The sequence below is a fragment of the Phycodurus eques genome, chromosome 10, assembly GCF_024500275.1.
Source record: "Phycodurus eques isolate BA_2022a chromosome 10, UOR_Pequ_1.1, whole genome shotgun sequence".
NCBI lineage: Eukaryota > Metazoa > Chordata > Actinopteri > Syngnathiformes > Syngnathidae > Phycodurus > Phycodurus eques.
The window spans coordinates 24,900,058-24,912,590 of record NC_084534.1 but is presented as its reverse complement, the minus strand read 5'-3'; the positions used below and the strand labels follow the sequence as shown (position 1 = coordinate 24,912,590).

The 12,533-nt window shown below is 41.7% G+C and overlaps 2 protein-coding genes across 4 annotated transcripts in view; one reads left to right on the top strand and one right to left on the bottom strand.

Annotated features, from left to right (window-relative positions):
• anks1ab (ankyrin repeat and sterile alpha motif domain containing 1Ab) overlaps positions 1–5,359 on the top strand; it is a 39,228-nt gene extending 33,869 nt beyond the window's left edge. For both annotated transcript variants that reach the window (XM_061686839.1, XM_061686838.1), the window contains one exon: positions 110–5,359. In XM_061686839.1, the coding sequence (XP_061542823.1) occupies positions 110–143 (34 nt within the window). In that variant the 3' untranslated portion in view covers positions 144–5,359. The remainder of the gene's footprint in view (positions 1–109) is intronic.
• The window catches only part of phc2b (polyhomeotic homolog 2b (Drosophila)), a 28,277-nt gene continuing 16,204 nt past the window's right edge, over positions 461–12,533 (bottom strand). Inside the window, exons 10-17 of one of the 2 annotated variants that reach the window (XR_009769263.1) lie at positions 11,934–12,145; positions 11,286–11,415; positions 10,475–10,580; positions 10,160–10,274; positions 8,596–8,923; positions 7,022–7,363; positions 6,108–6,238; positions 461–1,284 (exon numbers count right to left, since the gene is read on the bottom strand). Coding sequence is in view for 1 of the 2 variants with exons in the window: in XM_061686836.1 (XP_061542820.1) it covers positions 7,209–7,363; positions 8,596–8,923; positions 10,160–10,274; positions 10,475–10,580; positions 11,286–11,415; positions 11,934–12,145 (1,046 nt within the window). In the remaining variant the exon portion in view is untranslated. Of the gene's footprint in view, positions 1,285–6,107; positions 6,239–6,266; positions 7,364–8,595; positions 8,924–10,159; positions 10,275–10,474; positions 10,581–11,285; positions 11,416–11,933; positions 12,146–12,533 lie in introns of those variants that run through there. The other variant, XM_061686836.1, reaches the window with a different exon arrangement.

The window sequence follows — 12,533 nt, the reverse complement described above, 5'->3', positions numbered from 1 at the left end:
AACCCTTTGATCGCTCCCGGAGGTTACTTATTTATTTTATGTAACCCAGAATTTTTTTTTTTTTCTTTTTCAATTTTGGACTTTTTTTTTTTTCTTTGTCCGTGTGTAGCCTCTCTTGTCTTACCAGGCATCTACCACTGTGAGGCTCTGTGAGGAGGGACAAGGAAGCCAAACCAATAAGCAGTTTTGTTTTTGTTTTCTATGCATTTGTACAAAAAAAAAAAAAAAAAAAAACACACACTGGGTGGGTCACCAACACACTTTTGCTGCACTTTGAGGAGGCCGGCAGCCCGATGTCATGTCATGGCCCCCCATGAACACCACCCAATGACTGCACGCTGCTTCGCCAACACACTTGACTGAGAGATTGGGGGGGGGGGGGGGGGGGGAGAGTAGTTGTTGGGGGTCTCTGCTCTGGCCTTGTAACTGCCCTGTGCCTCTCAGCGTCACGGTAGCACCGAGAGACAAAAAAAACAAAAAAGAAGAAAAAAAAAAAAAAACACTGTTGACACATGGCACTATCCCTTTGAACATGTCAGCCGAGGCGTCCATTTTTGTGATACTTTTTTTAATAGGCTGAGGCACCATTTGAGACAATTTTTGTAAATGGAACCCAAACACACCCTGATTATATTTGACTATATTAAAAACAAAAAAGAAGAGGGCCCGAGCACGCGCTTTCCCCCAAATTAGCATCTCATTATCACGCTTAAACGTCTCGCACGCCTAGTGTGTCACGTCGTGTTAAAAAAGAAACCAAATGTAAATGTTTTTTTTTTTTTTTTTGTGTTGTCGTGATAACGAATTGATTTGCTATGCTGAGAGCACGACACGCACGTGCACGCGCACACCGTGTTTCATTTTGTTTGAAGGATGTTGTTGTGGCGTCAACACGCTTGTCGTCACGCTTGGCCACTTTTTGTGTGTGTGTGTGTTTGTGCATTGACAGACTGTTAAAGATGTGACCCGTGCGTTTGTGTGGCACCGTAGTAACAGCAGCGTTCTTGCCACCGTGTTCTGACTGTTACCTTCCACTGGTGATGCATGATGGTAGCGTTTTGTTATGTGTTTTGGTACCTGTGCCAAGCCGGGCCAGGAAAGAAGTCTGTTTCTGTGTGTGTATGTGTGGCGTCTCCCATCCCGTTCCGTCCTCCCACGGCCTCGGTTTGAACGTCACCAATCAGTCGCCTCCATCCCACCGTCCGTCCATCTTCATCTCGCTGACATGAGGTCGCGCATGTTCTCCCGTCTCGTGTGTCACCGTGGCAACCTGCTCTTGTATGGCTGCAAAGGAAGGATGGGTGAAGTCAAGACATTTATTTAATCCTGAAGTTCAGAGTTAACTCTCTTTATATTCAAACTTAACCCTAACCCAAATACGGCTCCCAGGGTACTGAAGCCAGTGTCGTATTCATTGGCACGCTTTCTTTGCTAGACCGGGGGAACCGCACTCCATTCACCTTCCACCAGTCTGGGTTTTAGTTAAAAACCAAAATCTCTTCTGTTTGACTTTCATTTTTGATTTCTGAGGCAACCCGTTTAGGGGGGAAAATAGTTTGGCCTCCTGGTGGCTATCAAGTACAGTGGTGCCTTGCGCCCGAGCCCAAAATAAATTTTTGGAATGTGTTTTTTAACTAGAAAAATATCACTCTATGATGTATCATGCAATATAAAGAAAACATGCAGTCATGACATAATTAAATATAATTGAACGTTTTTGTCACACTTTCTCCTTCAATGCACATTGCGCTGCTCATTCTGGTGTGAACGTCTTGGCCACCTGGGGGCAGTATCACACAGACAGATATACTGTACTGGCAGCTCAGTTTCCCTCTCGGCTTCTCAGTACAGCAAAAATATTAGTCGTTCTTTGTAGAGGATAAAAAATATATGCTTGTGAGTATTGTTATTTGGTCTGTTTGTGTTTAGATATCCGTTGCTTAAAGGGTAACAACACCGCCACGTAGATGCTAATTGTTAGCCCGTGTGAAGTTTCCCTTCGTATGTTAGCATTAAGGTAGCGGAAGCTATGTGGTTGTTTTTATTACACAATGTGGAATTCTCTTCGTTTTATTTCGTATGTTTTCGGATCGCAAGGCACCACTGTATTGAAATCCATTACACCGCTACGGTGGGACCACGAAAGTGCGACTAAATTCACTTCTGACGCTTCTGTGTCCAACCTATGCTCGGTGAGCATGTAATGGATTACCGCACTCAAGTTTTGCAGTTTCTTTTGGTTTTGGGATGTCACCACAGAAGGGTACCGGCTTTGGTTCCTATAGGAATTTTATTCGGTTCCTAAAGTAGACAATTTACTGTGGTTGGGTCTGATTTAATTGCAAATGTGTTGTTGTACTTCCAAATGGTCTCTTACAAACCGTCGCTTCTGTTTCACTTTGGGGTTTGAGATTCGCCCGTTAAGGCAGCAAACTAGTTGGGCCTGAATTAACTGTACACAGTATTCAAATTATGTCTCTACAGTGGATTCTAGTAGTAGACCAAAATTCTCGTACATAACATCAAATGATACTTCTATGTGAAACCTCAGCTCAGTGAGCGTCTAAGTTGTTAACTCAGTTTTACTTTTTATTTGGCTTTTGGTTTTGTGATGTCACCACCACTGAAGGATACCAGAATAAACAAACGGCTCCAAATGGTACCTAATGTGATTTGGGTTCCTATGGCAGCGCTATAGTTGAGCTAACTTAATTGACCCCTGTCCTGGTGTCAGGAGTGAAATCCATTACGTCTATTGTAATGCATTATTTATATGTTAAAAATAAATCACTACAAAAGTTTTACTTTGAGATTTGATTTCTACAATAGCCAATTGAGACAGCAAACTAGCTGGGTCTGAAAATGAATTCACACTTTATTGGTAGTGGTCCAGAAACGAAATTATGAACCTCTTAAGCACATCCTGGCACAATGCAGTTGCACCCAAAATAAAGAAAATAAAATATGACTTGTGCAAAAACCCCGAGTTCTAAACCTGCATTTCCAACCTTTATTGAGCCAAGGCACATATTTTATTATAAAAAAAAATGTCATGGCACAACACAAAAGAAAAATGTCACCAAAGGTAAGTAACAGAAATAATGATCGTCTCAGTTTATTCACAAATGTACTGAGTGTGAAATCTGGACGAAGGTACAAAGGGAGGAAAAAGTAAGTGAGCCCTTACGAATTTCTTACATTTCTGCCTAAATTAGTCATAACATTTTCATTCCACCAGTTCAGGGTGTAACCTGCCTCCTGCCTGATGTTAGTTGGAATAGGCTCCAGCACGCCCGCAACCCTAGTGAGGTGGCTCAGAAAATGGATGGATGGATGGATGGATGGCATTTACATTCTACATTTCCATCTAAATCACAAGAATAAATATAACAAGAATAATATCTGCTGAAACTAATATCACACAAACAATTGTTTTCATATTTTTTTTATATATTTATTGAAAATGTATATTTTTATTGAAAATAATATAAAAATTCACAGGACAGGGATTCTTTCTCAAAGAGCTAAGCAGAGTCAGGTGTGAGCCAACCTGGAGTCCAATCAATAAGTAAAATAGGAGGTCTGGCTAAAAGCTGCTAGGTCACTAGAAAACACACCACAGTTTAGAATTGTCTTGTCAAGAAGCACTGCCCTGTGTGTACCATGCCTCGCTCAAAAGAGCTCTCAGAAAACCTACAATTAAGAATTGTTGACTTGTATAAAACTGGAAAAGGTTACAGAAGTATCTCGAAAAGTCTTGATGTTCAGTGCACGGAGGTTCAGCAACGCTGCTTCTCTTCCAAAGAGTGGCCGTCCTGTAAAGATGACTGCAAGAGCATGCACTCTGTTTATTCTTGTGATTTAAATGAAAAATATCAGAAATTTAAGAAATCACAAAGGTTTCATACACTTTTTCCTCCCACTATATTATTCTGTTGTATGAATGGCAACAGGTGGATGGACGCAGTTAATTGTACCTTCTGCCATCCAGTGGAAGAGCATTAAATTGTTTGGCCCGTCACTATACATAGATAAACAAAATACATTATTTGTGGAAAATAATTTTCTGAACAAGTCCCTGTAAAGTGCCAATAAATGTCTTGTAAATTTGACACACCACAGAGAAAAGTGTTGTGAACACATTCACTGCTGGCTTTAGAAGTCAAATATCCATGTTAACTGGGAAGGCTGGCAGTGAATGAGTTAACAACCCTGACAAATGTAAATGACTAAAAGAAATCACCAAGTACATAAAATGGGTTTAAAAATCAAGTCACTGTCCCCGCTCACAAATGCTGTGGGCATACCCGCCAAATGCGTGAAACCACGTTCTGCTGAAAAACGGATGCTACTTCATCTATAGCATCTTTCTCCAGCTTACATATCACTACATGTTTAAGCCATGAAAATGTATCCGCCTAAAGCCTCACGTGGCTGGAATGTAACCCATGGGTCATCGCGGGGCTTTCCACACCATGACGAGAGGCGCTAGCCATCAGCTAGCTGGCGAGCTAACAGGTGTAACTCGCAACTGCGTCGGATTTCCGGTGATGCGAACGATGGGGCTCAAGTTGGGAATCACTCGTTTAAACAATAGCATGCAGGCCACAGTTTTATGATGGTGATTGTGCTCATCAATGTATGGGGGTAATTGGTTTTTGGTACCAAATTCAGTTCTTCACTTTTTTTACTTAGATTTCTAAAAGCTAGACAGAATACTCGTCGGCCTTGACTCCAGCAGCAGCTATATGAAGCAAGTTGGAAGGTGACACGGGTGACACACAACGCATGGTCTTTTTGGGTCTGTTAACATTTGGTGTTCTCCTTGTGTAGCTCGCCGAAGCGTTCAAGTTCCCGGACACCAAGCTCTGAGTTGCTGAGCGAGCTCGTGCGAGTTAAAGCGGGGAAGCGGTATATAAAGCAAATCCACTCTTGACATTTAGATCTCGCTGTGTACGCCCACCGCTTCCCCCCCCCCCCCCCCCCCCCCCCCCCCCCCCGGTACCTATACACGCTGACGAATGGTAACCTGTCCGACACGGTCGGCTAAACAGGACTTGGACAACCGCTCCCGTCTCGACAAAAAGGTCAGCGAGGAAGGTCACGTCTACTTTCTGGCCTGTGTGCGACTTCCCTTATTATGTATGTATGGCGATGGGTTCAGAGCAGTGTTTTGATGAGCATGCCAATTGATCTAGGTCGTAGAAAATGTCAAGAGGGAAAAAAAACTGTACCAGCAATCAAAGCTTTGCCCATGTTTGTGGCCAGAGTTGGGTTTGTCAATGAAAATGTGATACTGTTTCCAACATTTCAAGAAGAAATATTATATTCATGATATTAAACGATACAATGAGAAAAGCTTCCCACAAGTTTAATGTTTCTAATTGTTTTTGTCTGATTATGCCTCATTGATGTCAATGCAAGAATCCTGTTGATTTGGAAAGGTTCTCGGGTGCAAGTTTGCCAAACAAACAGGAGCCAAGTTGACAATACCTTACGAGGCAATTGACCTAAATGAGCCACATTCCGAAGCAGCTATCCTAGACTGATGGGCGATGCTAGATAGGTCTCATGATGGTAGAGCACGGTGTCAAAATTTGATCATTTCGATGATTCGCCATGAAACAGCAGTTACGAGGGTCTGTCCATTGTTGCTTGACACTTACATTGATTTTAGATCTAAAATCAACACCATTTGACCTAAGTACAAACTCCACTCAGTACTAGCATGAGGAGTAAGAATCTTGGCCCAAACGTAAAGACACTGTTTCCGCCACTTATTTTTGTATCATAGCTGGGGGGGCTCTGCATGCACCCAGATAAACCACAAGTACAGCTAAATCTGAATTTGTCTGTTAAAAATAACAATCATAAAAAAAATCACCCATCCATCCTATTTCTGTAGCGCTTGTCTACATACAAACCAACAAAGATTCACTCAAATTCACACCTATGGGCAATTTACAGTCCTCAATAAAGCTAACATGCATGTTTTCATTTTGAAGGAGGAAGCTGGAATAACCAAAATTATCAACACATAACAATGTGATTTGATAATCGTTTGGAAAACAGAATTGTTAGTGTAATAAAGTGACTTTTTGACTTACCTTAACTTCCATCCTGACCGCAGTCCAATCAATGAGACACACCAGCGCAACCCTTAGGGAGTAAGAGGGTTCTTCCTGCAACAATGTCCATCAATTCAGACCTACTTTCACTCACATCAGAGCTTCTCCTGCTAAGAAAGCAAGACATTATTAGTACAGGGCGGCAATTAAAAGAGGACCAAAGTGAAGTCAAAACCATTTATAGCTGCAAAAAGCTGCGTACCAAAAGGTGCCGTTAAACACAAGCATTTAACAAAAGCACGGCCGTTACCGAGAAAAGTCCTCCACGGCCACTAAGCACACACAGCGATGACATAATTTACAAAAACAAATACAAAAACAACTAAAGTGTTTTTTTTTTATACATTTGCATATTTCAAAAAATATTAAACATCATTTCTCTATTCAAATAACAAGGATAAGTTAACCGCACGGTTTCAGTCAGTCTGGCAGCTATTTACACAAATATGCACAGTTCATGTTTAAGGTGAAGGCAACACAAAAAAAGACAGTAAGTGCCACGTTAGTGAAACATAAAAGGACAGAACTGTACAGGAACACTTGGCAGGATTGTTCCTCCCGACCATTAATACGGCTTGTTTTATATATATATATATATATATATATATATAAAATATCACGGCAGTGCTAATTTGACTCTCTCAGACCTTCATTGTTATGCTTCTGTAAACCACATTTGCAGGTGCACCTCAATTAGAATATCATAGAAAACGTCTAAAAGGTGGAACACATAGTTTCACTACAAAAACACGGCAACATATTTCGTGGGGAAAAACATCCTTTTTAACATGTAAATTGTGTAGGAATTGGCCTTCTGAAAGTTTAATGAATCCCTTTTACTGATATAAATGAACTTTCCTACTTGACTATAATTTATTGAGATGCACTCATACCTCTGAATCCTCATGAAAGAAACTCTCTCTTGATTAACACTTAATGCCCACTTCAATCTCAGTCAGTTCTCCGGAACTAAAATCCTCGGTCAGCTGGTGACGCCGCCATCAAGTGCAGGAGTCCGTGAAGATGAGATGGTGAGGTCACAGTGCAATCAGAGACACAAACGCACGGACGCACCCTTCGCTACGAGTCTTTGAGCATATTGATGCGTGCGAAGATCTTGAGCGCTGGTCCCAGTTTGATGTTCATGGTGCTCATCAGGTGGTCCTCCTTCAACAGGAGCAAAGCTTGTCCGTCGATCTCTTGGGAGCGGAACTCGTCGGCGATCTCCTGACAGCCTGTGTGGACGACACAAAAAAAAGATTTGTCTAATAATGGCCCATTGATAAAATACACTTATACAGAGCAGACAGGACATCACTTCTTTAGGTGCACCTTCAAAATCTAATGAGATCCAATACTAGAGCTCTTTTATATTGTCTGCTAAAGGGAGTGACACTGTCAGAGAGGAGTTAACTTACCACGACGTTTATTAATGTGGGTTGAAATACAGTTTGTAGGAAATGCACTATACTGACAGGATAGATACTTATGTATTGTTAAATTGGATCTGTACTTCAAAGTGTCAAATAATAATAGAAACATTATATAAAATTAAGACGAAATAAGTAACATTTAATTTGGTGAGTAAATTTATTTGAATAACAAAAAATAACTTAATTTCCATCCACAGACTAAAATCAGTACTTTTTTTTTTTTTTACTATGTAAAAACATTAGAAATGTAATTTTCCTTCATTGATGACCATTTCTACAGTTACTATTTTGAAAAATATTTACAAAGTTAATTTTCCTTTGGCGTGCAGTGTATTTAAGCTTTTTACATAAAAAACTAAAAATAGTATTTTCCTTCCGTTTAAAATTTGTTAAATTTAGAAAATTAAAATATGAGGCAATTTCCTGTCTGAGATTAAAAGCAAGGGAGCAATAGTAAATATGTTTTTTAAAAGGTTTAGCCATAAAAAAAATAAAAATAAATCCCAAATGCAATTGCTCTTCCAAGAATAAATACTGGCAATAAAATTTTAAAAAAAAAATAATATGCATCTTCAATACCGCTTATGCTCATTAGGGTGACTGGTGTGCTTGCCAGCTAACAGGGCATATAAGGACAAATGATCATTCTGACTCACAATCAGACCGATGGAAAATCTTCAATGTACCTAACATGCATGCTTGTGGAATGTGGGAGGAAACCAGAGTGCCTGGAGAAAACCCACGCAAGTGCATCGGGAACATGCAAACTCCACACAGAAAGGCCGGTGCCCAGATTCGAACCACCAACCGCAGAACGGTGAGGTGGATGTGCTATCCACTCGAGTATTCACCGTGAGGCCTACCAATAGTATACTGCAACCCATTTCTGAGCTTAAAAATATGAAAGTCCAAGAGGTATTTCAAAAGGGTTATCTCTTTGATATGATGGAACCACTCTTCTATTACATCTCAAGTGTAGCTATTGCCCAATATTGCTGAAGGGAGACATTGCACATAATTTTTTTTTTCCTGACCTGGCAATGAACAAATGAATTCGTACACTTCCTCCACATTCCACTTGGTGGGGTCGTTGGGTAAAAAAGGCTGACACAAAGCGGCAGTCGCGTCTCTGCCGCCGAGGGCTTCCGGCTCCGACGACACCCTGCTGGGCTGCCGCTGGACGGGGACCGGAGCAGGGGCGGGGGTCGCCGGGGGTCCTGAGCTGGCCGCAGACAGCGGCGAAGGCGGCTCCTCGTAGCTGGACATCTCCGAACACGGGCTGGACTCCTCCTGGCTGGGCTGGGAGAGATGAGGAGAGGACACGGAACCCCCCTGAGTCTGCTGCGGCGACGGGGACATCTTCTGAGAGGGTTGATAAAGATAAATAGGGGACATAAGTTTTATGAGTTTCAGTCTTGAGAAACATCGCCAACAATGTCACTACAGTGGAAGGAAATGCTTAAATTTCTGCATCAAATGTATCTGTATCTGATCTTGGATTAAACAAAGAGACTCTCCTAAAAACTAATACCACACAAACAATTATGTCTTTTCACATTTTAATAGAGCACAGCACTGGGGGGAAAAAGTAAGCGAACCCTTGGATTTAATAACTGAGATAAGACTAAGATTTCTGTGATGTCTAGTGTATAGCTGTGAATGAGGTCAACACTCGTATCACAAATGATCTTTCCCCATTGAAATGAATGGAAATGCCATTATTCCGTTCCAGCCCCACAGTCTTCTTTCTGGTGTTCCCTCTTTACCACCAAGGGGCAGAATAATACAGACATACAGCCACTGACAAAGCTAAAAACTAATCAAAACTAATTGACTCAGTAAGCTGCAGTGATATTCCTAATTTCTTTGCAAAGGATAAAGAGTATTGCTATATTGTCTGTCTTCATGTATTGCTGCGATTTGTGCTCAAATATATGTTGCTTGAAGGGTCATAACACTGCAACATTGATGCTATTCTTTAGCCTGTTTACATTATGTGTGAGCATTAAGCTAGCAGACTTTCCTCAGGCAAAGTATGTGGTTGTTTTAAATACACGTGTAATTCTCTTTGTTTGATGTTTAGTTTGACAGTAAACTAGAACTAGGAGTGGCAATAAACACCTTGAAGCCTATTTTCTTTTTCTTTTATTCACTATGTGCCACACTGCTACTAGCTGTGAATAGAGTTGAGTTTGCTGCCACCATCTAGCACTAATATAACATTTTTGGTTGCAAGGAAGAGCCCCCAAAAAAATGTTTTTTAAATGGCTGCGCGGCGGCTTCCACTCGTTAAGTAGGTGCGCTCCTGCTAGAGGTCGAAAAAGTCGGCAAGTTGACAAAACTGAGTAACCCCGGTCAACATGGTAACCAAGCCAAACGCTGCATTAGTATGAGACAAAATCACCCCCCCAAAACAGAGTCATTTCAACCAGAGGGTGACAGTGTTGTGCAGGTCCTGCAATTTTTTAATCCTTTTTGTATTTCGACTGAAGAATGTCAGCGACAAGACACTTGGGAAGTGTTGTAAATTGGGGGGGGGGGGGGGGAGAACTGCATAGCATTTAAGTAATACAAGGCTCTCTGGCGTGTTTGGCATACCCGCTTCTTCGCTTCGATACTAGAGCGGCCCTGATTTCTTCTGCGCCAGCGATTTGCTGGTTTGGTTTTCTCTGGACGGAACAGTCCGATGCGCTTCGTGCATCCCACATTGTACCTGTGCACAAAAATTTCAGATCATTTGTATTAGTAGAGCGCACAGATTTATCAATCATTTCTGAACAATAACTGATCATTGGAAAGGATTCCACAACCGGAAAACACGTTCTTACATTTTGCATTCAAATATTAGAATGGAGAGAGCTTCTGTTCTTCAACTGACTGATATTTCGTCAAAACACTTAAATGGTGACTTGCCTCTTAGCACAAACCATGGAGCAGAAGCGCTTCGAGCCCTTGAACGTGTAGGCAAAGTCCACCCAGCCGCAGTACTCACACGTAAGCTTGGGCTCTTGATCCTTTTCTGTTGAGAAAGATGAGAATGATCGCTTCTTCTGACATTCAGAGTTAATAAGTGTGATCAAATGTCAAGTTCCACAACCAAATAATGTTTTTGTTATTTACACATTTATAAAAATGCTTCTGTGAGAAAGCCCCTTCTGCACTTCATTTAAATTTATTTAATAACCGTCCTGACACTGAGTTTCTCCGCCCAAGGGGGGTATTTATGTTTGGTGATGTGACAATACGTCACATACACACACTATACAGTATGAACTGCTGCACCCACAATTGAAAATTGAATTATTGTCTTAACAGCCCCCCGCCCCGCCCCCTAATTGCCATTTTATCTCCAAACTCCACCCCCGGTTATCACAGTAAAGAAAGCCGTACTCGCTCTTAGCCATATATGGGGAGGGGTGTCCAGTTGCTCACTTGTATAAGACAGGGCCACCCTCTCAAACTGGCTAATTTCAGCTAGGCAAAAATAGCGTGTGTAAAGTGACTTAAACTTGATCCTTGACATATAAAGAATATTAAACATCTGGGAACTATATTAAATTGTGACAAAATGCATAAAATGTCTACTTTAGGCAGAAAATCGGCATGCTGGACAGACTATTTTTGAGAACAGTTCCAGTGAAAGAAAAAAAATAAGTTTGAGTACATGGGGGGCAAACAAAATATGCACATTTGAGCCACACGACCTCAGTGTTTTTCACCTCACCTGTCTGGTTCAAGTCTTCGGGCTCAGAGTCAGAGTTTGCGGCATTGCTCACTGGAGTTTTGTCCGGGTCGGAGGAGAGCTGACTGTCCAGTTTCTTGGGGCTGTTGATGAGGATGGGTAGACGCTCCACCTGTCAACAGGGAAGTGTGCAAATAATTTATATAAAATGAACAGATGAATATAGACCTGATCACTTGTAGTATGTATGTAAATTTTGTAAAAAAAAATTCAATAAAAAAGGGTTAGTGGTTAGTCATTTCCCAAGCCACTACTAGAGGAGATGACAATGCTGATTAAGCCTCTCAGCTCCTCTAACATCTTTCTGTATTTTTCGGTTTTTCAACTTTTATATTTCATGTCGAACGGTGACATTCCCACACCACTTTTAAGAGGTTCCACAACAGAGAGTTAAAAGTGATGAAGAAAAGATGCTCGTCACACGTTGTGTTGTTTGTCTTTCAGCGAGTGCAACGTGTCCATAATTCAAGCTAGTATCACAGAAAAGCTGTGTGCTGTCAGCCTACATAGAGCAAGATAGAGGCTTTGTGTTTGCAGGCTGACAGCTTCCCTACACCCAAGAGAAAGCTTGACAGCTCTGGGCTCGTCCAGTCGAGTCTGGCTGCCGCGGGGTGGGGGGGAGCCACTTACACACACTGGGAACGGCTCGGCGCCCTCCTGGATGACAAAGCCCTCGATGACGTGCGTGAGGACCTGCGGCTTGACGATGGCCTGTGGCGGCTTGCTCTCGCCGTTGTGTGACGCGACCGCCGTCATGTTGGGCGCCTCGCCATCGTTTCCCGAGGTCATGGCCGGCGGTGGGGTCCCAGGTGCAGGCGTCGGCCTCTTGGTCACACCCCCACCTGAGCGGGAAATGACACATCAAAAGCCTCATGAAAAAGAAGATCATCTGCGGTGCGGACTCCAACAATATGTTGTAGTACAATCGTTATGTCATTATTATTATTATTGCTGTTGTTGTTAACTGCCTTTTCGAACCGCCAATCAACTTGCATGTACACTCAACATTAATCAACATCATCAGCTGTAATTCCGAGACTTGTAAAAAAAAAAAAAAATGAAAAAAACCAACAAAGAACAAAGTAATAAACACATTGCTACCTCCCTGAAAGTGTCTATCAAACTGAGCGTTAGTTGTACATTTGATCTGTAAAGACAATAATATTCAAGATGACTATCATGTTGCACAGTTATCCATTGTACCAAAATAGTTAATAATAGTCTATGTTT